The sequence below is a fragment of the Anopheles cruzii genome, chromosome X (genome assembly GCF_943734635.1).
Source record: "Anopheles cruzii chromosome X, idAnoCruzAS_RS32_06, whole genome shotgun sequence".
In the NCBI taxonomy this organism is placed as follows: domain Eukaryota; kingdom Metazoa; phylum Arthropoda; class Insecta; order Diptera; family Culicidae; genus Anopheles; species Anopheles cruzii.
This window is the reverse complement of record NC_069143.1, coordinates 3060294-3085724: the sequence shown is the minus strand read 5'-3', so window position 1 is coordinate 3085724 and position 25431 is coordinate 3060294. Positions and strand designations below refer to the sequence as shown.

Sequence of the window (25431 nt, the reverse complement as noted above, 5' to 3'; positions counted from 1 at the left end):
CGTAAACCTATAGAGTGTGAAATGTTGGTTAGGACTTAGGTTGCTAGTTATGCATCCATGCGCTACAACGTGATATCTTTTTTAAGAGTTATTACAGTCTCGAATCCGTGAACGATTTTTTTGTCATACCTCGTTTGGAAATTATCTTTAAAGATTCTTGTTAATATATGATGGCTACATTGCTCCGTTTATCGAACGATTTTTGAAGTGGCTACCATTGCAAAACATTACACTCGCATAATCTAATAGGCGTTTGCGAATAGAATTTCGTTCGTCATACTTAGTCGTTTTTCTTGGCTCATCGTGCATGTGCATCGTGCATGAGTTGAACTTTGTCGTGCGTGAACGCGAGACGCAAACAAGATGTGCTTACTCGTTGGCGTAATAATCGAAAAAGGTGTACAAAGGATCCATCCGTCGGACTGGCATGTAGGGGTCTGAACGATGCTGGAAACCGTGAGATTTTTGCGGATGGCACGGTTCGCGATAACAGTTACCATTGATACATCCGTTACATTTGCCGTTACAGCAACGCAGTCCGTGAGCGCACTGTCCAAACAGTACGGTTCCAGCTGCATTACCACCACAGTTTTCTCCCGGGCCCTGCAGTTAGACCAAGGATATAAATTACAGAATGCGAAGAAATTACAATGCAATGATATTACCTTTACGCACGCCAATTTGTTGCAAACATTCAAGAAGGCACCATGAGGACACAGACTCGCGTCAGTTACAGGTGGTATTAACCTGCATCGGATTTCTATTAAGTTTGTTCTATCAAAAATTGAGTAAAAGAAACGCATACTTTAGAGATGATAAACTCAAAGCACTTTAAATTAACTGACGGTTGGGCGAGGCTCCAGTAAAGGTATCCTATCAATAACACCGTGAAAAGTAGAACACCGCTCGAAGACATTTTGCAAATGAAAGCAGGAACAATAGCACACACTAGTTTAAACTAGTGCACTAAAATAGGTAGAAATTGAAAACTGTTTCTTTACTTTGCACCTATTATGCCTATTTTTTCTATTTCTATCAAGCAGGAAGAAACTATCTACGAATAGGGTAATACTCTCGAAACCGTACAGAACTATGTACCAACTATTTGTGTACGTTGGATATTCCTGGCCAGAAGCTTTTATAGTTGCCCCAGACAATGCCTATGCATATATGCAAGATTAGTAGTTTTTTTTGTAATTCATTGTTGCATTTACAAAGCACGAGAATATTTTCAATTCAGGATCTCCATAATCAATCGCGCCCACTTGGATGGATACCCAGCGGGCTAGTGACATCCATCCAACATCATTCGCCAACGCCAAATTAAAAAAAAAATATCTTAAAAACTTAAGTCCGGAGTAACCTCAAGCTTAAGACATCCAGCGTTCATCAGCATGTTATGCGTCCCGATAAAATAAATCGCTTGACGGGCATTTTAATTAAGTTGACAGTCGAGCGGTCAAGCGGAATTGCTGTAATCGCTACAATATTCCGCTTCGATTTTGCAAAGAAAAAGTGGATGAATAATTAAGTTCGCGTTTTGAATATGTTATGAATGTATTGTTAATCGCTATTTTCGTACCAACTCCTGGAATAGTGGGAAAGTCATAATCACCACATTAGGACTAGCGAAATATGCCAGTTTTAGTGCGCCAGCGATAAGGTGTACAAAGTTAAACCGTTTGTTCAAGTTTGTGTCAAATAAACAAAATAGATGCGTACCTTTTGCCTTTACGTAGTTTATATTATGTATCCCAAACCTTTCCACATCATCGTCGTTACCGGATGCAGCCGAGTTGGTGTTGAATGTTGAGTCAAGTTAATAAAACATTGGTTGGGATCGAAGTTACACATTTGGCAGTTACATCCTTGGTTACACGGTGTATCGGTGAAGATAAACCTATTCTATGAACTACGTTGCTCAATGTTGTTTTTCAATATCATCAATCAATCGTATCCACTAGCAACATGGTTCTATCAATGTGGCCTGTTCGTAACTTGTATGAGAAACATCAACGAACAACAACGGATTGTTTTCTTTATCGTAACTATCCTTATAATGTATAGCAGCTGTTCTACGGTTAGTATAGAAACGACGATAGAAGAATTCGCAAAATGTTCTTATATAATCCTTTAGATTTGGCTGTTCGGATAGACCTTACGTGATATTGAGTGGAGTTTATCAAATATTGTTCAAAACACATATTTATTTGCTATTAAATGCGCGAATGCACTGCATGGTTTGTGGAATCATTCGTTCACTGTTGAATAATTGTTTAACTGCATGGTTTGTGGAATCATTCGTTCAATGTTGCATCCCGTATCGTCCCTTATGACGGGTTTTACACAAGGTGTTAGGGTAAATTAGTTGGGGGCTTCCGTCACACAAATGCATTTAGCAATGTTTAGCACATAAATATCATTTCTACAATAAATTTTCACTACAGAGTGCATATTAGAAAGCGCTCTCCGACACCATCCATGACGGGGCGAATCTAGTGCATCACATAGAGGAAACTCATTCTTTTTTAGGGTAGCTCAACTCGTACAACAATTTGCCGATGCCAGCCAAACCCATAAGACTGAGCACTGCAGTTACCGAAAAAAGAACATTGTCCACCGGGCCTCCTTTCAAGAACACAGGCTTTCCATCTGGCTTCTGAAATAATGAAAAGAAGGATAACTATTATAAGGGCGAACTTTTTGTTATTGGATACAAATCCAATATCCAAGTTCGAAGAATGCGCAGAGCACTATTTACTCAATTATTTACCTGAAATTTCGCCTGAATATGTTTCAACTGCTTATATCCTGCGGCAACCTCTCCAGAAGATGCTACAGTAGTACGGGAAAACTGCCTGCTGTGCTGTAGGACCAGCTGAGCAACATTCTGTAAAAAATAATTTTTCGTTACGTAATTTTGCAAGGATCGGCAATTTATTTTTAATAATCTTCTCCCACGCTATGCTTTCTTAAGTATTCATAGTTGTTTATAGTAATATTACCTTGCAGCTCATGGTGATTGAAATGAAGATTTTTGGGATTTGATAGTAGACTAAATGTTCAATAACCACCGAACTTGGTCTCACTGGCGTGCTGTTCTGATTTCTGATGGAAATGGAAAATATGATGGAGAAAAATTGACATTTAGTAAAGAAGATATGACATTTAGTACAAGAAGCACGAAAAGATCTTCTTGATATTATACTTGTCTTGTTTTTCATCATTATGAATGAATTTCGTTGCATGAATGAACTCGTTTATTCCATGTCAGAAGCATTTCTATTTGTCATAATAACGTAACAGAATCAACAGCGGATTCATAGTTATTTATAGTAATATCAATTTGTACCTCATGGTGATTTAAATGAAGATTGTTGGGATTGATATTCGATAACCGGCGAAATTTGTCTCACTGGGTGATGCGTTGCTCTGATTTTTGATGAAAATGAAAAATAAGGAAAAGAAAAATTAAAATGTGGTAGAGAAGACATGACATTTAGTACGAGAAGCATGAACAGATCTTCTTGATATTGTATTTGCCTTGTTTTTCATCATTATGAATTTTGGATGAATTTGGTTTCATGAATGAACTGATTCATTCATTTCGATCGGTCATAATAACATAACATAACAGAGTCAAAACAGCGCAGCACGACCAATAGTCGCCGATCCAGCATTTACGTTTTGACTCAAGACTTTTGACTCTATACGTATTCCGGTTTTTTATCCGTACCATCTTAGCTCTAGCCTACAGTAGACGAACAGCCATGTTATCGTCATCTAGTGTATGCACGTTGTTCCGGTCCATGCTTCCAAACCCATGGTAAGAGAGAGAAAGAGAAGGACAGAGAGCTAAAGAACGACCGGTCTCGTTAACCAAGATTTCCCACGGTTGTTTGCAGGAGCACTATAAACCCGGTACGATCAAAAAACTATCTGAACCGCCCCCGTCTGCGAAATCCTATTTGGTTCGTCAAGAAAATGCGTACAGTAAGTGTGGTTGGAAGTACTTGTTGGACTCCTTTGTGGCTCCTTTGTGACTCCTTGTTAAACTCCTTGTTACTAAATGTGTCCGCTGTTTTATCTCTCATTAGCTGCACAATGAACAGTTCACCGCGGACAATAGTGCGTTCTTGAATGAGGTTAAGCGGGAAAATCTTCTCTCAGCCGCTAACCGGAATCATGCAACTCTACTACAGCTAAAGGATGGGCAACAAGATAGTGCGTTAGCCCATTGGAGTCCCGGACTAAAGCGAACTGGAGTAATCGCGAAAAAGATCGGCCAATATCCTTTGTGGACGCGTAACGGAACCAAAGTTCGCACCACCTTGCTGCAGGTAAGTGGTCGATTTGTGTGCCCCACCACAAAGCATGCTATGGAATCGCGTCACTTGAGCATAGCGGAAGAACACATTTAAACTTATCAGCGGGGCCTGGTTTAGACTATTTGTTACGTGATTTAACCCGTAAAAGTAGGTCCCGATTTGACATAGCCCATTCGTACCTCAACAGATTATCGACAACGAGGTGATAAAGTATATCCCGCCAGAACAGTACCAGCCTGCTCAGGAACCACGCCACCGTAGGCTTTGGCGCAAACCGTACGGCTGCCTGCTGGTCGGAGCAGAAAATGCCGATTTGTCGCTGTTCAGCAAGGAATACGCTGGTCTGTTTCAGCACTCGGGAGTGCTACCAAAAAAGCATCTCTGTCGATTTATCGTATCGCCAGAGGCTCAGCTGCCGCCTGCGACGCCTCTAACAGTGGATCATTTCAAAATCGGCGAATACGTAGATGTGCGAGGAAAAACGGTCGATCGCGGATTTCAGGGCGTTTGTAAGCGGTGGGGCTTCAAAGGAATGCCAAAGTCGCATGGCGTCACGAAGACGCACCGTCGACCGGGCAACATTGGTGCCGGTGGTGAAAAAGCCCGTGTATGGCCTGGTACCAAATTACCTGGTCACATGGGCAACCGTTGGCGGGTGCTGCGCGGTCTGCAGATATTACGTATCAACCGTAAGTACAATGTGATGTGGGTGCGTGGTAGCAATATTGCCGGCAGCACGAACGGCCTCGTCTATGTGTACGACACGGTCCTTCCGCTGCGTAAGCATTCTGCCAAGCGAGGTCCTGCTGGTCAGCCACAGTTTCCGACCGCATTGGCACCTATGTTTGACGAAGAAGAAGTCTGGCTCGAAGAATTGCACGATTTTCGCAAAGTATCGGTCACGTACGGTACTAATGAGTAGGTTTTGCGATCCATAGTTTTCTTCTCTCCTTGTCTAGCCGATCTGCCGATTGGTTTGTGGAATTGTAGATCTATTGTGTAAAAATTAATAAATTGTATCGCGAAATGTTGTATCTGAAATGAAATATTTCATTTTTCCGAATTGTCTTATCACTAGTGAAGCTCTCAATTTAGTCGTTAATACAATCTTTCATCGTTTGATCAAACATTGTGTAGTATTTAAAAATTTTATTCGGTTTATGTCTTCGTTTCAAAGCAAGTGATGCTTGTTCACGTTCCACGTGCGTTCATTGCTCATCGTGCTATTTCGAGTGTGGTTCGCTTTTACAACATAGCTTAAGTGCTATGTTAAGATGGCTTCTCTGGTTTGAAGGAACAAGGTAGTCCCTCGATCGTTTCCTCTTTCGTGTCCATCATCATTGCACCATCCATCACAAGTTCCTCGCGCCGCTCGACGCCTAACTTTAGAAGGGCAACAAGTGCGGCAGCCTGCTCGGCATAACGTTTGTTTTTCTCCCAAAATGTGCTGCTATATCGCTTGCCATCGAAATAGATGAAGGCCTTGAAAAGTTTGTCTTTCTGTATCACATCGTATTGCGCCAACTGTAGCTCATTTCGACGAGCGTACATAAAAAGTTTCGTCTTCGGTAATTCTGTATCTAAAGGTGAAACAAATACTCAGAAAGCGTAGAAGACGCCCCTTCCGCTGCATCGTGATATCTCGGTTTTATATTTACCTTTCGTAAAATTTGCGCGTATGAAGCATATGTTCTCTTCGATCACTGGATCCCCATTACCAACCACGTTGAGACACAGTTTCTTGCATTCGATTTCGTCGACTTCTATATTTTCATTTCCAGAAAGATATCGAGGCCGACAAGTACGCCTTCCCTTGATACCGGCGTCATGGTAAGTGAGCTGAGTTTGGCGGCAATACTCACCCAGATCCCAAATGTCGCTGTAAATTTAGAAATTATTTATTAGTATTATAGAACGGACAGAGCCGTTTTAAGAAAGGTAAAAGTTATTATATTATATATAGGTAGCCCAAGAAGTCTTGGGCACGCGTCGTGGTAAGACCAGATCTGGCTAGTTCGACGATGAGTGTAGACAAGTGACGGAACAAAAGAACATTGCGTACAGAGCAATGATAGGCAGGCGCAGGACGCGGGACAGCGTAAGGGAATACAAGAAGCTCAGGAGAACAGAGAAGCAAGTTCATAAGAAAAAGAAGCGATTGTGGGAAGATAAAAAAATACGTGAACTTGAAGAAACCAGAGTGCGATACGGACCCACAAGACAATAAGTAAGTAAGTAAGTAAGTAAGTAAGTAAAAGTTATTTCAAAGAAAATGATGGATCCAGTGAATATTGTTTGGATCGTTACTCACCAAATCTGTTGCATTGTTTGACTGTCAAGCAACCGTCGACCGATTGGTGATTCCTGCAGACTGCGCAGCATCATCTGAACACAATATTTCGTATTAGAAGGAGAATTGTCATAGCGGACAGACAACGTAAGGTATCGCCGAATCACGTCTTCAAGCTGAAGCGGGCCGTCCGGTCGGAATACTGAAACGTTCCACTCGGCCGATCTTGCTACCATTACGCTGCTAGTGCCACATTTTTTGGCGAACTTCAGTATATCGTTACGCCGCATAATAGACTGCGAACCACCGTTAGCTATCACTGGTATCTCCAAAGCTTCAGCCACTCGAGCAATTGCGGCTGAAAGAAGAGGCATTGGTCTTTTGATTAGTATTGCTTGTTCGAAGTTTTCGTAAACGACAGCTCTCACCTTCATTTACTGGATCCCGTGGTCGTTCCGTCTTTGTTCGACCATGCACCGCTATTGCACTAATCCCGGTGGATTCTAGTTCCCGCGCTAGGTGTATCGTGTCATCAATGTTTGGCAGCAAGCGAATTTTGCACGTAACAGGTATGGTGACCGACCGCACCAGCCCCTCGAGGATAGCCTTTGCTCTAGGCAAATCGTACAGAAGCGCAACACCCATACCGCCCTTGATGGAGAAATCTTTCGGGCATCCCATATTCACATCAATAGCGGCCACATCTTGCTGCAGCTGTTTGAAAAAATATTAGAACAGTTTGTAAGGGCTGCGTAATGTGTAGCGCTCTGTTACAAAACGCCTACTGAATGACATGGCTCTCCTGTTCCATAATCTCGCCCAAGCCGTAAAGAGTTCATCCTTACCATCTGTCCTACAGCAGTCGCCCGCTCGACTGATGCTGTACCAATTTGAAGAATAACTTTTCCCTTTTCCTCTGGGCTGGTGCGAAATACAGTAGTCCCGTCGGTGGTGTCGATATAATCGACCGTGCCCAGTACATCTGAAACCAAAAAAGGCGCGAAACGCGTTAAGGAGGGCATTCTTGTGCTAGGTAATGCACATGGAACATGCTTAGGTACTTCTTGGTCTTGTTTTATCTTGCACCTACCGTACCATTAATTCGACGTTCCGCTCTCAACAATTTCCAGTCGATGATTTCTTCAGTATATACCAAATCAGCACCATACTCGAGGGCTAGTAATCGCGTTGGTAGCGTGCCTACACGTACCATCGGCGCGAGGATGAATTTATTGCGATAGTCGAGTTCTTGTTTCATACTGCTTTGTTTTCGTTCTAGGTTTCCTTAACTAATGACAAAGGCTAAACACTCCTACGCTTAAAGAATAAAACAAATCATTTCTCAATGTTAGCATATATCGTAACATTACGCACCAAAAGCTGTACACGTTCCAATTAAAATTGGTGGATATAAAGTCCGGCCGACTACTGACGGTAACCAATTCCCTTAAAGGCATTCGAAGAATGGCTTTTGTCATCACCAACTGCGTGTTTGTGTGCTGTCATTTTGCGCATGAACTTTGTTCCCATGAAATACACTGCTTTTCATAATGATAGCCTCACCCGTTTTTTCAAACTGAGGCTAAGACAAAACGCTGAACCTATTTTTCGTAGATGAGAAATCAATTAGTTTTGCAAAAGAAACAATATTCATTGTTTGATTTTTCGAAATAAAAATTATTTTGACTTAGGGAGCCAAAAAACGAAAAATCGGCTGGTTCAAAATGATAGCCTCACTTGTAAAAGTCAGTCCTAGTCCAGTCCTACTAACAGTAGTTGAATTGTCAAGTAACTGAGTTTTTTAATCTTAGTATTCTCGCATATTTCCTGTAGTCAATTGGCCATTTTGATCAAAAATGGATCGTTGAACTCAATTGGGAGAAGGCGAAAAAGGGAATATTGAAGCGTACCACAGTGTAGGGAAGTCAAATCGTGAAATAGCCTCATTAAACCTCACTAAAACGATCTCAAAAGGTTTTCAATAATTACTTGAAAGATCCATCGGAATATGGGGCTCGGAAGTTATCTGGACGGCCAAAACTACTTAACCCTCGAGATGAACGAAGAGTAGTTAAAGATGCGTCTAACACTACGAAAAGTTGTCGGCGTATTAAGAGGGAATTGCATATGAATGTTAGCTATGCTACAATCTGGAAAACTCTTAGTTCCTCTGTAAGCATTGTCAGAGAATCAATGAGAAAAATTCCAGTATTGAAGACACACCACAAAGCAGCAAGATTGCAATTTGCGAACGAGCATATGTCATGGATAGATGAATGGAATTATGTAAGCTATCGATACATTGAGTTTTCCAATATTTGATTTTTTTTTAAATGTCAAGTCGTTTGGAGTGACGAAAAGAAATTCAATCTCGATGGGCCGGATGGTTTTTGCCACTACTGGCGAGACTTGAGACGGGAACCTCGTTTTTTAGACGACGGAATTATGGTGGAGGTTCCATCATCGTTCCATCACGTACCCTGTTTAGCAGCCAAGCTAAAGTCTTCTACACAAAAAGTCCTAATAGTGGTCTGTAAAGCAAGAAAATTGTATCCAATTTCAATGTCGCATGCGACCCCGAACGGGACCCACATATGGGATAGCATGCCGCCTCGCCATAGTACGGCCATACAATATTGGCCCCACTTAGATGGTTATGTGGCGAAACCTGTGCCGATTGACGGAAAGCAAAATTGGGTCCCAGGCGGTGGAGCAAAAACAAATGTCTACCGGTGAGGGGTTGTTGGATAGTGAATATTTTCACCACAAACCGTTTTCAATGCGGCCATTCGACAAACACTTCAAACAGAAGGGAAAGAAGTTTCTTCTGTGCTTCTGTGCCCAAGTACTCAAGTATGCACTGCATGTGGATGGTGAGGTGATGAAGTGAGCATTATAATGAAGGCTGTCGGTTTGTTCATTCAAATAATATCGTTTTCAACGGATGCTTGTGGCCAAGGTTTGAATTGAAGACGAGGCTAAGAACTGCCACAAGCAAAGCATGGAGCAAATTTTGGTGGCGTTGTGAAACGTGCCAAAGCAAAACAATGCGCCATTTAGGTTTATAAGTTGCGTATAGGTAAATGGTTTGTTTTGTTCGGAAAGTAACAGTAAACAATATAACTTTAGACACAGAAACAGTGTATTCTTTGGAAAGAGCGTGTAAGTTTATTACCGTAGTTACTCTAAACCCGCATTTCGAGCTGACAAAGATACGTTCTCGATAAAATGTTTACAGTTTCACCCATCCATCGCGGCTGAAGCCGTGTCCGGAGAAGTTGCGGCCGAACAGCGAACGGCGCGACGGAGGCATCAAAACAACCGGCATCGGGGAGCCACCGGCATGCGAGATCCGTCCTCCGTAGCCGATCTCTGAAGCCCAATGCAGAAGCCGACAGAACGAACCTTTAATCAGTGCCAGAGCATAGCTCCAGAACTTTAAGATGACAAAGATACGGCTCTGTCTCTGGCGAAGTACTATGAATACACGAGACGAAAACAAAAACGCCAATCGCACATGATTTCAGCCACCTGTTGGCGACAACCTGTGAGATTTGATTTAATTGCTCTAACGTGGCCACAGCATCTGCTAGCGGGACCGTGCCGTCAATCGAGCAGTTTGCTAAGCGCCTTTTTCGTGTACTCGTATACGACGAACAGGACGGCAGTGGCAGGAATGGTTCGCCAAATGGTCGGCACTAGACCGTTGTAAAACGCGGGCAGACCCTCGTTCCGGAAGATGGAGATAGCAACGCTTGTCATGCTCGCTCGCATGCTGTGCACCTGGATACGGCTTTTGATCACGTCGGCCGGGAAGATAATGGTCCAGAGGGCGATCCCGCCTACCGAACCAGCTACCATCGTGCGAAGTGGTCCGATATCCTCCTTCGATTGCCCAGGTTTCGCAAGCAGCTCGCGCGTTCCCTCGTAGCCACCGAAGAAGAAGAAGTAGCCGGGCATTTCACGCGCAAACGTCGATGAAAGGCCCCGGAACATCCCCGGAATACCCTCGGAACGCAGAATCTGACTAACGAGCGCGTACGAGGATATGGTGGGCCGGCCAGTGCTTGCCCGGGACAAGTGCTCCTGTGATTGCGTTTCGCGCAACGCCTGCAGCTTACACTTGATTAGCTCGGTCGGGCAGAGCGTGAACGAGGAGAAGAAGGCCGCCAGAAAGCCAGCGGTTGCGTTCTCCACCATGTTCAGCTCCGTGATGGTTTGTTTGCGCGCAACGTACCCCACCACCTTCTGGCACGCACCGTACGCCGCAAATAATACTGAATTTTCGGCCACATTCGCCACGACGGCCGGTATGCAGCCGGCGTACAAACCACGCACCACACCGTCACGCCGGAACGTTTGCACCGTGCAGTCGACCATCCCCCGGTACAGTCCGGGAAAAGTCTGCATCTTCACCTTCACCGTGTCCATTGGCTGGCTGACGTATACCAGTGCCACTCCACCTATCGTAAAACGTATCCATGTTACACAGGTTTAAAAGTGGCAATTTTTGCCGTCCATTGCGCAAGCCGAATCAACACTCACCTAAACACCCGGCTACGAAGTCGATCAGGCCGGTTTTCAAGCTGCTTGCGTCGCCTGCTCCGTGCATCGTGCTCGTGCTAATTGGACGGGCTAGGCGGGATAGGAAGGTACTGATCGTAGAAGGCTTACGAAGATCACTCTGTACTCTTGGCGCCGGTCTCACGCCAGTGTGGCCTTGCTGCGTAACTGCTGTTGCTAACTTGACGACGCACGGGGCGCGAGTTTTGGTGACTGGTCGGCGCAGACCATTGATTCTCCCTGCGCCTGAGCGCTGACCGGCTGGCCGAGCTTACTTTGAAGTGTACGTAGCGCGCTATACGGTTGATAAGCGGACAAGTTGCTGTGTCGCTTATCAGTTGTCGTCAGGCGTCAACACTGTCTCCAACTATTGCTGCTCACAGATCAGTATTGACCAACTCAGAACTGTAATCAGGTTTGCGATAGGCAAGGGGACTCTGCAGGCGATCGGCCATCGCAGATGTGTCTGTGAGCTGAGTGTGTCGCGACCGGTAAATAAGGCGGCCCGCGCAGCACGCGACTCGTTACGCGTGCTCCGGTTACGTCACGCCGGTGTGTGTCGTCATCGGATCCGATCGTAAAGGCAGCGAGCTAGAGGGTAAAGTCCGGCTGTACTCTGGCCGGTAGTCGTTAATTGTTATTGTTAAGTCACAGCTAAGTATTGAACAAACTTTATGCGAGAAAGGTGCGATAGTGCTAGTAGGCAACTGACTTCACTAGGGACCTCTCAAATAAAACCCCATAACGCTGCTTAATGTAAAACACAAATGCCCGTCGTCTTATTAACCCTTTAACTCGTGCAACAGTCGAACTTAATTTCGTTTCTGTTCTAGATGCCAGTTACGGAGCTCGGTTCCGCATAAGCCGTTTACCCGTTTCTATTTCATTCTCGCCGTTGTCGACCGTCACTGCAATTTCAGTGATTGATTCATGGCTTTATTCGTTTCTGTTTATAATACACTTGATTTTTCTGTTATTTATAGGTCAGCTTAATGTACTTGTGTTTCTTACTTATTTCTTGTTTGCACTGTTGCCTGTGTGCCTCTTTGTTGCCCCTGCGCCCGGTCTCTCTCGCGCGTAACGCGTAATTGGGGTTTCTTAAAGCTGATGACGTGCAGCTGATGGTTTCTGTTTTCTTCAGAGTGGTTTACAAATGACCTCATACTTCTTCTGACTATTCACACCCAACCGGTACAGCAGCTTCAATGAGTTTCTTCAACGTTCCCATTTCTCCGCCTCCTTTTCATGTGTTTTGTTTCGTCCATCGGCTATGTTGGGTCATTTGTTGTTGTTATCTGTTGGTTTTTTTTTGCTGTGTTATGTGTTTTTATATATTTCAAATGTTTCGTTAGCTGTACAGCACTACACAGGTTTTCGTATAGGCTGGCGTGATCAAGGTTCCAGTATTCACTAGGCGAGTAGGCTGGAAGTAGAAACATGCTTACGCACATACACACCGTCACACTAATATTTAATTTATTTTTATTCATGACTGGGTGATTCGATGGTTTCCTTTATGGGGCAACATGAGAAAACAAAACGGTAACGGCCACCCAGGGAGAAAGTAAAAGGAGTGCAATAATACGTTTAGCATTTTATGCTACCTTATGTGGTGCGGCCCCCCAGAGGACGCTTCGACTCTTCGATGCATCAGGAAATTTCTTCTGCTTCTTCTTTGGCCGTCCCTGCGGTGATACGTTGTTCTTCTTCTTATCCGGCAATTCCCTCGCCGCCACGCCGGTCTCGGGAATCGAACCCAGGCCGGGCTGCGTGACCTCGACGAGCGTTACCGACTACTCTACATCGAACGGGGTCGTTGCACAAGGGAATGGGGTGCTGTGCACAAACCCAGCCCCACATTTAGTACACTGTTTGCCGTACACGAGATAATATGCTGTGAGAATAATGTGTATGCAGTTTCTCTCCTGCTCTCCGACGTGTTACGGGTCTCTGTTTTTGGCACATTACACGCTTTTTACTTTCCACGAAGCGGTATATCGAGAGTGTGTGTTGATTAAATCGATTGCGATGTGATGTGACATGTCTTCCATTTTTGTGCGCGGTTCTGTGCGTGCGGTAGACTGCTGTCACTTGGGGGTGTGAAAGCAGATTAGACTAAACCTAGTAATACTAAAATAACATCGGCACCATGACCGTACACCTTTTTTTTTTTGCTCCAATTTAGTTTTTACAGAACCCATATGTACGTATGATCGCTAGAACGCAGCTCTCGTAGTCGTAGCCGTTCACCTTTGGCAAACACTGGTCCGCAATGCGGTAGGTGCGGAACAGGCCTTTTATCAGCCGCACCCCGGCGCTGTGCAGTGTCCTTTAAAGTAGAATCAATAATATGTGGCAATGCTTCCCTAATATCAGGGTAGTAAATGGCGATGGCGAAATGTAGTATTTTCATGTGTTTTGTTTTTCCTTCCTCTCCGTTGGTGGGACAGTTAGTTTTTCCTTTCTCTCTCTCTCTCTTTCTCTCCCATTCTCTATCTTTGCGCGCCGAATCAGCTCCATAAGCTATGTGGGTTTCTGTGGGCTGTGGGCGGCTAATGAGACTATACGAGACAGCTCTGCACAGGGAGACCACTCGTCTGCTGCCCTGTTCGGACTGTCCAGTTCCTGGAGCCGTAGGACTCCGATGCTCCGATAACTTAGTCTAGTGAAAAATCGCGCGAATCGTTCCTCGCATCGGCGCGTGACCACTTACCACGGTCCAACGGTCCAACGGTCCAACGTGTCCAGCGTGGTGTGTCCAGCTAGTAGTACGTGGGAAACGGATGGTAGGCGGCCGCGGTGGCATGTTGATTGAGTGGCGGTGAGGCGAGGTTTTGCTTCATCGGATGGTGATGGTAGTTGGAGCCGCCCACCTGGTGGTGGTGGTGATGGTGATGGTGGTGGTGGTACGCACCGAATCCCCGCGAAGGCGACACCACGTGGCGCGGTGGCGGCGGTGGCGGTGGCGGAGGTGGCACCACCGGTGCAGACTGACCAGCGCCGGCCGCGTCCGACAGTAGCCGCTGGTTTTGCTCCGCGAAGATGAGGTGCGTCGCCGGGTCACCGACCAGGAGCCGGTGGTTGGAGGCGGCCAGCTGTTCGCTCGTCAGCAGCCGGTGATGCTCGGCGGCTGCGGCTGCGGCAGCGGCTGCGGCGGCCGCGGCGGTGGCGCTAGTCGCCGGCTGGAGCTGGGAGGAGATGAAGGACGTGTGGCGCACCGAGTGGTGCGCCGCCCCGTTGTTGATGGCGGCGTGGTGCGAGCTGGTGTTGGCGCTCAGGTCGAGCGACACCATGCGGATCATGTCCGAGTGCGAGTGGGCCGCGTAGGATACAGCTGGCGACGATGGCGACACCAGGTAGCTCGAGCTGCGGCTCAGGTCCACCGACACCGCCTGGTCCGCGTCCCCGTCCTGCCCCTGGACGTGTTCCTGCACCAGGTGCTGTAGCTGCGATTGCTGCAGCTGAAACGACTCCTGTTGTTGCTGCTGCTGCGTCGACTGCTGCTGCTGCTGCTGCTGTTGGGATTGCTGTTGCTGCTGGTGGTGGTGCTGCTGGACCTGCTGCTGCTGCTGCTGCTGCTGATGGTGGTGTTGCTGCTGCTGCTGTTGCTGTTGCTGTTGTTGCTGCTGTGGATGGTGTTGTTGCTGCTGAGCTTGCGACTGTTGCTGGTCTCGCTCGCTCAGTATGTCGTAGATGTGATGGTGGTACCGGTTAAAGTTCAGGTTCGTCCCGGGCTGGCCCGAGAGCTGGAAGTTGGCGTGATGGTAGGCGGCCGGCAGCGCCGTCCTGGAGGACATGTCTAGCCCCTGGAAGTCGGATGCGTCGGCGATCGGGTTCGCCCGGAAGTCGGCCAGCTCGCCGACACTCGGCTCCGAGCCGTACTTCAGGCGCATCTCGGCGTTCGCCATGCTGGCCGCGGCCCGCCCAGTGTCCTGGCCGACGTACTTCTGGTGCTGCTGTTGCAGGAAGTCGGCCGCCCCGGCGGTCGCGGCGGACAGTTTCAGCTTCTGGTCCTGCGTCTGGACCGCGCTCACGGTAAGATTCTCCGCGATCACGATGCTGTTGTCCTCGTCGCTGGACAGGTGATGATGGTGCTGCTGCTGCTGCTGCTGGTGGTGCTGGTGCTGGTGCTGGTGATGCTGCTGCTGCAGGTGGTGCCCACCCTTCAGGTTGGCCTCGAAGCTGTCGAGCGCGAGCGAGCTGATGGACTTCGGGTCGGGCCGCTGGCCGCGTGCCGCCACGTAGCCGCCGCCACTATCGGCCGGCCCGAAGTCATACCTCGGCAGCGATGGCGTCGATGCGGGCGATATCAGGTCATGGTCGGCGTAGATCTGGCGTGAGACGGAGCGCACCGGCGAGTCCGTCGTCATCTGCTGCTGCTGCTGGCCACGGCCGCCCGCCGTCGAACCGGACGCCGCCGCCGAGTAAGGTGCGTAGTCGGCGGTCTGCGTTTCCGGCGACAGGGTGACGTTGCGCACCGCGTCCGAGACGCCCGACGCCAGCTTGCCGCCGGCCTGGGCGTCCGCGTAGCCCAGCATCTCGCCGTCCTCGTAGATGGCCGAGAGCTTCTCGCGGGACTTTGGCCGGGCGGCGGCCGACGGCGACTGCTGCTGCTGCTGCGCTGCATACTGCGCCATCGAGTTGAGCTGGAGCGAGAATTGGTGTGACTTCAGCAGCTTCAGACTGTCGACCGAGTCGACGTCCATGCTGGCGGCTGCTTGGCTGAAAGCGCCGCCGCCAGTCGCTGTCGCTCCTTCGCCATCTCCCCCAGCGCCGCCTGCGTCGTCGCCGGTGTCAATGTGGTTCAGGTGAAGCCCGCCAGGGCCGCTACTTCCGTTGCCATTGGTGCCACCACCGCCACCGCCACCGCCGTTGCCGGTGTTTGTACTAATCTCCGCGTCCGTGATGATGCTGCTGACCGAGTTGAGGGCCGCCTCCACCAGCATGCTGGCCGAGGTGGGGATCGTGTTGAGCGTGTTGCGGCCCGCCACGACCGCGCTGCTGTTGTTGTAGAACGACCCGAGCAGCGTCTGGTGGTTGAAGTGACCCTGGAACGCGTGGCCCTGGAACGAGGGCAGGTCGGGCAGGCTGAGCCCGGTAAAGGTGGACGTGTACTGTTGGAGCGCGTGCTGCTGCGGGTTCTGCTGCTGCTGCTGCTGCTGCTGCTGCTGTTGGTGGTGCTGATGCTGTTGGTGCTGCTGCTGCTGCTGCTGTTGCTGGTGATGGTTGTTGGAGTCGACGACGTCAAGAATCGTGGAGTTGTCGTCGTCCTCCTCGTCGTCGTCGGCCACGTGCGACGGGGTGGCACTGCCGACGTTGCCGTTCATGATGAGCTTGGTGAGGAAGTCACGCCCGGTCGCGACGGCGCTCAGCATGCCGTCGCCCTGCTGGCTGTCGCCGCCTCCGCCACCGCCGCCCACCGCCAGCTGGTCCGCGTCACTGATCCACTTCTTGCTGCCCTTGCTGAGCACCAGCCCGGCGTTGCTGGCCCCGTTCACGTACTCCTTGTACTTGAGCGTGTTCGCCAGCGACGTCATGTCGACGAAGCTGTCGTCCACATCCTCGCCCGCGCTGACCGCCCCCTTGAGGTCCTCGTCCTCGCCCATCAGCTTGTACTGTTGCAGGGCGGCGGCCGGAGTGCCCTCCAGCTGCGTTGATATGTTGAGCCGGTGGGCCTGCAGCTGGCTGACGTGCTGCAGGCTGCCAACCGGAGACGACTTCTGCTGCTGCTGCTGCTGCTCCTCGGCGACAGCGAGACTGTGCGCCAGGTGCTGCATCTCCTCCAACCGGTCCGCCCCGGTTCGGTGGTCCGCTTCCTCCAGGCTTCCGCCGCCGCTAATGGCGGCCACCTTTGCGATGTCCTTCAGGTTGTTGTTCAGGATGGACGATATCTTGGTCGACAGCAGCGACAGGTTGTTCTCCGTTCGGCACAGGTCGTTGAACGACTCGAGGATGTTTTTCGTCTTGAGCAAGCTGCTCGAGAAGGGCGACGGTAGCCGCGCCGGTTGGTGCTGGTGCTGCTCCTGCTCCGATGAGTCACCGTGGATGAGCTGATCGTCGTCCGCCGGTGACTGCCGTTGCTGCTGCCGATTGGAGTGCGCTTCGCGCTGCGCATGCAGCTGATGGTCAGCGTCGTGCGGGTCGGTTGAAGGAAGCATTGAAAGGTGCTGCTGTTGCTGCTGCTGACGCAACAACTTCTGGTGGTGGTGATGCTGCTGCAGCTCATGGTCCTTGGCTAGCGGGTCCAGATCGCGCAGCGGCAGGTGCTGCTGCTGCTGCTGCTGCTGGTGTACCAGTGGCTGGTGAAGGCCTGCCAGTCTCTGTGGTGAGGGCGAGGCCGGATAGTTCGCTTCATGGCTCACGGTTGACTGCGTCAGGTGGTGGTGGCCGGTGGTAAGACCCGGCTGCTGCACGGGCTGCTCCAGCGAGTCCGGATGGAGCAGCCCGTCCTGCTGGCCCTGCTGGTTCGGCTGAACCGAGCCCGGCACTGCCCCGCTATGCTGCTGGTGGCCGAGTGTGTCCTCCTCGAAGTGGTGCAGATGGCGGGATCGCTTCCTCCGTTCGACCTTCTCGCTACCGTAGCCTCCCTCCTCCGACGCCGATGACTTACGCCGCTGACGGCGCTGTACTCCCTCTGCGCAAAAAAAAGGAAGGTGTCAAGGTCAAGGTAGGTTCTCCAACAACGCCTGGCTCACAGCAGTACTCACCGACTAGCCCATCGTTCAGCCCGCCGGAGTAGGCGTCGAACGTGTACGCCACGCTGCGCTCGATCTTCGGCATCTGCTCCTGCGTGTAGCCGTGGACCTTTTTGTAGTGGAACTGCAGACACTGCTTGGTGGTGAAGGCGGCCGTGCACTCGTTCTCAGCACACCTAGAGTGGCGGACCGGAAATTAGTAACCGATCGCGCGCTGATCGCGTCGTCGTCGTCGTCGATACTCACTTGAACGGTCGCACGCCGGAGTGGGTCAGCATGTGGATCTTGAGGTTCGAGCGATTCTGGAACAGCTTCTGGCAGCGCGGGCAGCTGACGACGGCCGAGTTGCGGCTGTGGACCTCCTTCGAGTGCCGCTGCAGGGCGGCCCGAGAGCCGAGCAGCTTCGAGCACAGCTTGCACTGGAAGTCGCGCAGCACGTCGGCCATGTCGCTGTGCATGCGCTTGATGTGCACCTTCAGCTTCTGCGGCTGGCAGAACTTCCGGCCGCAGAAGTCGCACAGCGGCCGGGTGCGCTGCGGGTTGGCGCTGCACCCGTACGTCCGATGCATCTCCAGGTAGTTTAGGCGTAGGAAAAACTGAAACGAACCCAACAAGAAGCGAGGTGTAGCCACAGCCATTCCCATCTAATAGGGGTGGTCCATACACCAGATGGGGCCACTCTATAGCGCACGCTATGTGGCACGAATAGTTTTGGCGATTCACCTCAGGAACTCTAGACTCTAGAGACCTACTCACATATATTAGGTGTGTGAATTAATTCTTTCCGTTTTACAATAGATGGCGTCACTCACTAAATGTAACAAATTTTTTGTTTACTAACTATATGTTTGACAGCTACCGTCATTACGCATCTAATGTCGTATAGGTTGTTTTTGTGAAAGTGTAAACAACACCCCTTTTAAGCATTCGAACGCATGTCAAGTTTTGTTCCTGGTAGAGTGTTTTTGCGGGGAGTACTTTTCTATTACTGCTTGCACGGCAGAACAGGAAGGGATTTTTGTACCGATTACGTCACTGGTGATGAAAAATGGAAGTTATTACGAGAATCCTAAACGCAAAAAGCCCTGGATACAGCTTGGTGTACCAGGTCCATCGCAACCAAAGCGAAATATTCACGGCGCAAAGGTTATGGATATGAAAGGTGTGGTATACTTTGAGCTTCTAGAACCTAATGAAGTTATTGATGGAACTTTGGCCATAAAACGACGAGAATGAGAACGCTCGACTCCACATCGCAAAACCGGCCGAAACCTATCCCGAAAATGTCGGAAGGGAACTGTTAAACCCCTCCCGCTGTATTCACCAGATGTTGCTCTTTCGGACTAGTATTTGTTCTTAAAGTATTGAAAAACAGGGTCAAAACTCTGAGTGGATCCCACATAAAAATAAGGAGGCAAGAATTAGTTCAAACACCTAATAGTTTTCACGTCCTAGCCTCAAGTCTAGAACTGCACGTGGGAACCTCTAGCAGTCTAGAGCAATGTACGCGCCTCCGACTGCTTCGTTCGCGGATTCCGTCCATATCCACACTCACCTTCTGGCAAAACTGACACTGGTAGGCACCCTTGCCGTCGTGCAGCTTCTCGGCGTGCTTCATGATGTTTTCCTTGCCCAGGACGGCCACACCGCACACCTTGCAGTGGTACTTCCGGATGGTCAGACTGAACCCGGGATCGTGGAACACGGAGCAGTGCGTCCGGTAGTACAGCGGATGGTCAAACTTCAGGTTACAGCCGCCGCAGTCTGCAAAAGGCCGGGGAATAGAGGGCCTGGGGGTCTTACGGAAGGGGCTTGGGGCTCCGCACGGATACTTACTCGTTTTCTCCATCTTCTTCTTGCCCCAGGCCGAGTTGCTGTCGTCGCTCCAGTAGAGCAGCTCGGCGCCCGGCTCCAGGTCGCCGCTGGTCACGAAGTAGATGTTGCCCTCGTGCACCTGCAGCACACAGTTCTTCTGGTCGCGGCTCTTCGCCGGCCGTATGTAGCGGAGCCAATTGGAGAGGTTCTTGTTCTCCGTGCTCACGTACGTCGACTTGCAGCCGTCGAACGTTTCGAAGATGTGGCGCATGGTGGCGTCGTCCTGGATCTCCGTTTCCGGCACTATTTGCCCGGTGAGGGGCCCGATCCGGGTGTAGCGGGCGATAGGGGCGGTCGCGTAGATGCTCAGCCCGTGGCCGACCCCTTCGCCCCGTCGCTTCCCACCCGGGGCGGCCAACTGTGGCGGTGGAGGCGTAAGGCCGCCAGGTGACACCAGAAGGCCCGGCGGACCCTTCGAGTCGGCCGTAAGGTCCGCTTGCTCTTGTTGCGATGTTTCGCCGATTGCACCAGTATTGGTGGTGGTGCTGGTGGTGGTGGTGCTAGTGATGTTGCCGCTGGTCGTCGCTACGGCGGCGGCGACGGCGGCGGTCGACTGCGGGCAGAGCCGTAGCTCAAACTCGGGCGGCACGGAGATCTCGGAGAACGACGGTATCAGGTCCAGCCGATCGCCCCCCGTCCTCCGGCCGACCCCTTCCCCGCTGTCCTCGATGTCCTCGTCGTCGTCGTCGTCCTCGCCGACGCCGCCACCGCCGCCGCCATCGTCGTCTTCGTCGTCGTCCTCGTCGTCGTCGTCGTAGTGCCCATCCTCCGCCTCTTCATCGTCCGTCTCGTCCGCGTGGCCGATGAGGGGCTTCAGGAACAGCTTGTGCTTCTTGATCAGCTCCTCGTTCTGCTCCAACCACTGGCTAAGCTCGATTTTGTTACTGATGGTCAGCAGCGGTGTGCTGAGCGGGCACGGTTCGGCCGCGCCGTGCTTGATGTTACACCCCGGGCACACCTTGTGCTTGCCCACCGCGCACCCCTTCCGGCCCTTGCGGCCCTGGACCACCCCTGGGCCGGGTGGGGCGGCATGGCGCAGCGCTTTCGGCGTTGCCCGCTGCCCATCGCCTCCGTCCCCGTCAACGCCCGCCAACCCGGGTAGTCCCCGGTATTCCTGTTCCTCGTACTCGATGTGCAGGTCCACCGATTCCGCACTGCCCAAACCGCCGCCCAAACGTCCTCGCTTACCCTTCCCCTTGTTGCGGCTTCCTCCGTTGCACACCGCTTCACCGCTTCCGCCGCCGCCCTGGTTGCTATAATGTGGCGTTGGGCGCACCTTTGACAGCTCCTGGACGCAGACCGCCAGCTGGTTCAGCACCACGTCCGACGGTTTGCTGTCGACCAGTGGGTTGATCGCCGCCGCGGCCGCCGCCGGGACATCAAAGTCAGTCGGCTCACCGAACAGGCTCGAGGTCGTCGGGAGCTGCTCCTCGGTTCCGGTGCCGACGGTGCTCCGGCGCTCCAGCTTCTGCTTCTCCTCCAGCTCGGTCTTGATTTTCTCGGCAATCCGATAGTCCAGCACCTCCGTCTCGGTGTGCAGCGAGTCTTCCGACACCGAGCCCATCGTGCTGCTGATCGAGTCCTGCTGCACTTCGTTGCTCTGCTGCTGCTGTTGCTGCTGCTGCTGCTGCTGCTGAGATTGTTGAGCTGCTGGGCAGGGTTGCGGTTGATGGTGCGTTTTGCGTAGCGACGTTTTCTTCGCGACATCGACGTCCGCGAGGTACGCTGAGTGCTGTTGTTGTTGTTGTTGCTGTGGTTGTGGTTGTTGATTGTTGGCCCCGAACTGGACCGCGTTCGGGGCGTCCAGACCGGCGTGTCCCGGCTGCCCTTCCTCGTCCTCCTCTTCCTCCTGCTCCTCCTCCCCTTCATCATCGTCTTCGTCCATCTCGTCTCCTTCGTCCACCTCTTCCGCGTCCTCCTCGTCCTCCTCTACGTCCTCTTCATCCTCCTCGTCTGGTTCCAGCTCGTCCGCCTCGTCGCCCTCCATCGGCGTCGTTTCCACCAGCTCGGCGTGCGTTTGTGACGGCTCGCTGAAGCCTCCGGGCGGCAGGGTGGTCCGGTAGGGGGCGTTCGCCGGTACCTTCCTGCTTCGCCTGCGCTCGCCCTCGTCGATGTTATTTATAATATTTACATTTTTATTGAATTGTACTCTTTTGGCTTTCTTGCCCGAAGCCTGCTTTGAGCTGCTCAGACTGACAGTTGTTGGTGAGAGCTGCTGCTGCTGTTCCTGCAGGAGATGCCTCGTACGTCCACTTGGCTTCGTCTCCAAGCCGCCAGCCGCAGCAGCGCCGCTGCCGGGGCGGGATTTTGCAACCGTCGCCGTCTCTGTGTGAAAGCTGTCAAAGATAGGATAGGACCGAAACAGTGAACGTAACGTTCGGACGCATCCACAGGACACAGTTGGGGAGGAAAGGGCAAACCAAAAACATGGACCTCTGCCGGTTGGCGAGATTATTCTCCCGAAATACATAACCGAAAAAGGCCTACGTCCAGATCGGTAACCGAATTCTCCGAATATCCAACAGACACTTCAACCACTTGACCAACCGGTTAGAATGGGTCAGGAGGCCTCGACAACAGGGTCCGCCGCTCGACTCGAGTCCTTAGGGACCTTAAATACGGAATTACCGTGACAATTACGAGGAACAGTAACAGAAGAAGAAACCTGGACCCACGCGTCGAAAAATGGTCACAGTAACGACTATGAAAACTCGGAACTCTGTCAAACAAGAGGTTGTAGGGTCCGGTCTTTGCATGTATGCACGTAATGTTTCTATCAATCCTAAAACCGGTCGGAAAAATTTGCATTCCCCAAATTCAACCATTAGCAAGCCTGGGGATACATTACACTATCATCGTCTCCAACCGGGATCGTCACCTCCGTGTAGATTCAATGTTCCAGTTATTTTTGGATTGACATCTGACATTTGCTTTGTAGCCACGAGCGGACAAAAGCTGGAGTCTAATATTGCAAGTAAGTAGTGCACTCCTCAAATGAATTCATGTGACTGTACGAAGATTTCTATTTGGCTAGAGGCTCACTAGGAAAAACAATAGCAATCGGCGCAATGAAATCCCAAAGGCCCGTTGCGGGAAAAGGTTTCGTAATCCTTGAATCGATCAGGTCTTCGATTCGGGGATGGTTTCTAAACAGAACAGATGGCTCTAGCCTACGCCGCGGTACTACGCTCAAGTGGCGCCGAGCTCCGAGGATCACGGCCGAGGACTTTTGGACTAGCGACTGGCAAAAGGGAATCGGAAAACAAAGCTGAAGCAGATCATGGCCATACCCGTTCAGTGCGAGACCATCCTTCTTCCAGCCGCTGCTGCCCTCCGCCAGCTTCAGCAGGAACGACACGAACTCGACGTCGTTCTTGAAGAGCAGCGCGTTCCGGAGCGTGTCCCACTTCTCCGCGTTCTTGGTGCCGATGTAGATGTTCTTGCTGAACTGTTGATGGCGATACTTTTTGGTGCGTGCCTCGGCGCTAGTTGATGGTGGTGGTGCTGCTGGTGGTTGTTGTGGTAGCGGTGGTTGCGGTGCCGCCGGGGACGACCCCGCACTCTCGTTGCCGACCCCGCACTCCAGCATGGCGCTGGCCACATTGCTGGCGGATTCGGGCAGCGGTCGCGGTCGCGGCGGCGGCGGCAGATCATCGCCGACGCTCGTTCGCCCGTTCGACACCTCCTTGGTGTCACCGGCGCACGACGACGAGAAGAACGACGATGCCGCCGACGACGAGGACGACGACGACGAGTTGGAGGCGCCGCCCCCGCCTACGAGGTGGTGGTGATGGCCAACCAGAGCAGCGTCGGTATGAGCGTCCGCTTCAGCCTTTGCGCTACCGACCGCCGCACCACCGCCGCTAGCGAACCTACCGTGCTTGCCACCGCCTCTGCTGCTAGTGCCGCTGCTGCTGCTACTGCTGCTGCTGCTACTGCTGCTGCTGCTGCTGCTGCTGCTGCTACTGCTGCTGCTGCTACTGCTGCTGTTGCTACGGTTGCCGATGCTGTTGGACGGAACCGCGGACGACACGGCGCACGGAGCAGTGCTGCTGCTGCTGTTATTGCTCTTGATCAGGCTCGCAATAGGTAGATCGATGCTGCCGTCCAGAGCTTTTTGCATTTTCGTCCACTTTTACCGTAGCTTACTGTGCGCTGCTCAGAAAAGGGACGGCTCCAATGCGAACATTACACCCGTGGGATGGGGGGCCAGGGGGTTAGCGCTTTCCGCGCTTTCCGATTCGTTTTTTTTTTCTTTTTCTTATGTAACGCTGCTTGTAACGAGCTCGTCAAAACAGTTCCAGGGCTGCTGCTGCTGCTGCTGCTGCTGGTCTACCCGTTTCGCATCCTTGCATTCGCAGCAGCAGCACGCTGAGTGATGCTGAACTTACTTTGAGTCACCGTTCGTCCTTTTTTGCACACAATCGCACGCACGCACGCACGCACAAATCTTCACGAAGCAGCACACCGTGCCTGGACGATGCGACCTGGAGCACCGTCAAGCCGAGACGCGGCGGAAGCAGACGGGGGATGATACTACGGAACAAACGGCACCGACTCCTGGCAGCAGAAGGTGCATCCTAGCACTCTCCTAACCACACTGGCGAAGTAAAGGACCCGAGCCCCGAGCCCCGAGCCCTCTCCCCAACTTAGTGGCCTTAGTAGGTAGTGGCCGTCCCAGGTCGGCCGCCTTTCTCGGTGAGGCTTGAGGCCCTGCACTACCCCCGCACACTTGTCACAGCTTCCCGCTTCCCGCACTCTCGGCCGTCTCGGTTAGTCTCTGCAGGTTTGGTCTCACCGTTCACGTCCCCACCTTGTTTTGTGTCCTGCGGGCGCTTCTCGGTCCCAGTCCCAGCGAAGTCCGTCCGCCCCGAACTGCCGGACTTTTGGCCAGTGCACCTAACAGCAGCACACCAGAAACGGCTCGTCGTTCGCCCGTTTTGAGTTTTGAGTTTAGTGCGACACGCACCGCACTCGTTCAGGTTTCGTGTGTGCAGGAAAAACTCGGCTACCGCGGAGCGCAAAAACGCGGAGCAGCACAAATCCGTTCTGCTGTGCCCCGTTCGAATCCTTGCTCTCCTTCACCTTCGATGCCCCTCTCTCGCGCGCTCTCAGCAGCAGTGTTTCGCTCTTTTCCAGCGCTTCGCTCTCTCGCCGTATGTTTAACTGGCAACAGTTTTCTTTCTCTCGGCGCTTTCCTTGCGTTCGCACACAGCTACGCACGCACCACTCCCACGCAGTTCTCACGCAAGCGTTTTCCGAGCCGCTACAGGACAACGCAGGACGACTCCCTCTGCCCGCAATCGTACAGGTCGTCGTCGTCGTCGTCGTCGCGAGTTTTCCTCGGCGATACACGCACACATGCGCATGCTTTCTCTTCGGCACCGCAGTATGTGTCACCACAGAGCAGAGATTTTCACATCACCCCTCACAGAGAGAGAGAGAGAGAGCGAAAAAGAACAGCACTGTCACGCACACCAACGCAACACCTCGTATGAGAGAGTGAGAGAAAGAGCGAAGGAGTAACGGCGCGCCGTCGTGACAGGTTGATGGGCGATGGTGTGCTGGCAATGATGGCACAGCAGCATCCTTTAGCTCTCCCTCTTCCCACTCACCCGCCCCCCCCACGACCACTCTATCGCTTTCACTCTCTCGGCTTTTCCAGGGAGATATCCATGTG

At 51.5% G+C, this 25431-nt stretch overlaps 6 protein-coding genes across 7 annotated transcripts; 1 reads left to right on the top strand and 5 right to left on the bottom strand.

Moving 5' to 3' along the window:
• Positions 1 to 320: 320 nt before the first annotated feature.
• On the bottom strand, positions 321 to 1066 carry LOC128269004 (neuroparsin-A-like). The gene is made up of 3 exons (XM_053006336.1): positions 846 to 1066; positions 666 to 774; positions 321 to 603 (listed from the first exon to the last, which is right to left on the bottom strand). The coding sequence occupies exons 1-3, from the start codon at positions 914 to 916 to the stop codon at positions 370 to 372; spliced, it is 414 nt and encodes a 137-aa protein (XP_052862296.1). The 5' UTR covers positions 917 to 1066; the 3' UTR covers positions 321 to 369.
• An 882-nt stretch (positions 1067 to 1948) lies between these two features.
• On the top strand, positions 1949 to 5360 carry LOC128268031 (39S ribosomal protein L3, mitochondrial-like). Of its 2 annotated transcripts, XM_053005144.1 has the most exons (5): positions 1949 to 2080; positions 3745 to 3826; positions 3906 to 3993; positions 4098 to 4340; positions 4516 to 5360. In XM_053005144.1, exons 2-5 carry the CDS (start codon positions 3771 to 3773, stop codon positions 5248 to 5250), a joined length of 1122 nt encoding a protein of 373 aa, XP_052861104.1. In that variant the 5' UTR covers positions 1949 to 2080; positions 3745 to 3770; the 3' UTR covers positions 5251 to 5360. The 2 variants fall into 2 exon arrangements, with proteins under 2 accessions (XP_052861104.1, XP_052861026.1); XM_053005066.1 differs by lacking the exon at positions 1949 to 2080 and having other exon boundaries at positions 3661 to 3826.
• On the bottom strand, positions 2188 to 3137 carry LOC128268190 (cytochrome c oxidase subunit 7A, mitochondrial). The gene is made up of 3 exons (XM_053005261.1): positions 3006 to 3137; positions 2774 to 2890; positions 2188 to 2659 (listed from the first exon to the last, which is right to left on the bottom strand). The coding sequence occupies exons 1-3, from the start codon at positions 3015 to 3017 to the stop codon at positions 2519 to 2521; spliced, it is 270 nt and encodes an 89-aa protein (XP_052861221.1). The 5' UTR covers positions 3018 to 3137; the 3' UTR covers positions 2188 to 2518.
• Positions 5361 to 5486: 126 nt separating the features above from the next.
• Positions 5487 to 8037, bottom strand: LOC128268348 (tRNA-dihydrouridine(20) synthase [NAD(P)+]-like). The gene is made up of 7 exons (XM_053005409.1): positions 7993 to 8037; positions 7714 to 7930; positions 7464 to 7600; positions 7047 to 7332; positions 6640 to 6976; positions 5987 to 6207; positions 5487 to 5908 (listed from the first exon to the last, which is right to left on the bottom strand). The coding sequence occupies exons 2-7, from the start codon at positions 7874 to 7876 to the stop codon at positions 5598 to 5600; spliced, it is 1455 nt and encodes a 484-aa protein (XP_052861369.1). The 5' UTR covers positions 7877 to 7930; positions 7993 to 8037; the 3' UTR covers positions 5487 to 5597.
• A 1777-nt stretch (positions 8038 to 9814) lies between these two features.
• Positions 9815 to 11424, bottom strand: LOC128267818 (mitochondrial ornithine transporter 1). Its single transcript, XM_053004757.1, has 2 exons — positions 11164 to 11424; positions 9815 to 11081 (listed from the first exon to the last, which is right to left on the bottom strand). Exons 1-2 carry the CDS (start codon positions 11228 to 11230, stop codon positions 10225 to 10227), a joined length of 924 nt encoding a protein of 307 aa, XP_052860717.1. The 5' UTR covers positions 11231 to 11424; the 3' UTR covers positions 9815 to 10224.
• Positions 11425 to 13943: 2519 nt separating this feature from the next.
• On the bottom strand, positions 13944 to 23874 carry LOC128277431 (uncharacterized). Its single transcript, XM_053015888.1, is given in 12 exon segments — positions 13944 to 14627; positions 14739 to 15931; positions 16013 to 16910; positions 16947 to 17198; positions 17748 to 17815; positions 17877 to 18052; positions 18123 to 18472; positions 19432 to 19640; positions 19713 to 21534; positions 21655 to 22087; positions 23042 to 23258; positions 23640 to 23874. Coding segments are annotated over 12 exon segments (6537 nt in total).
• Positions 23875 to 25431: the final 1557 nt, after the last annotated feature.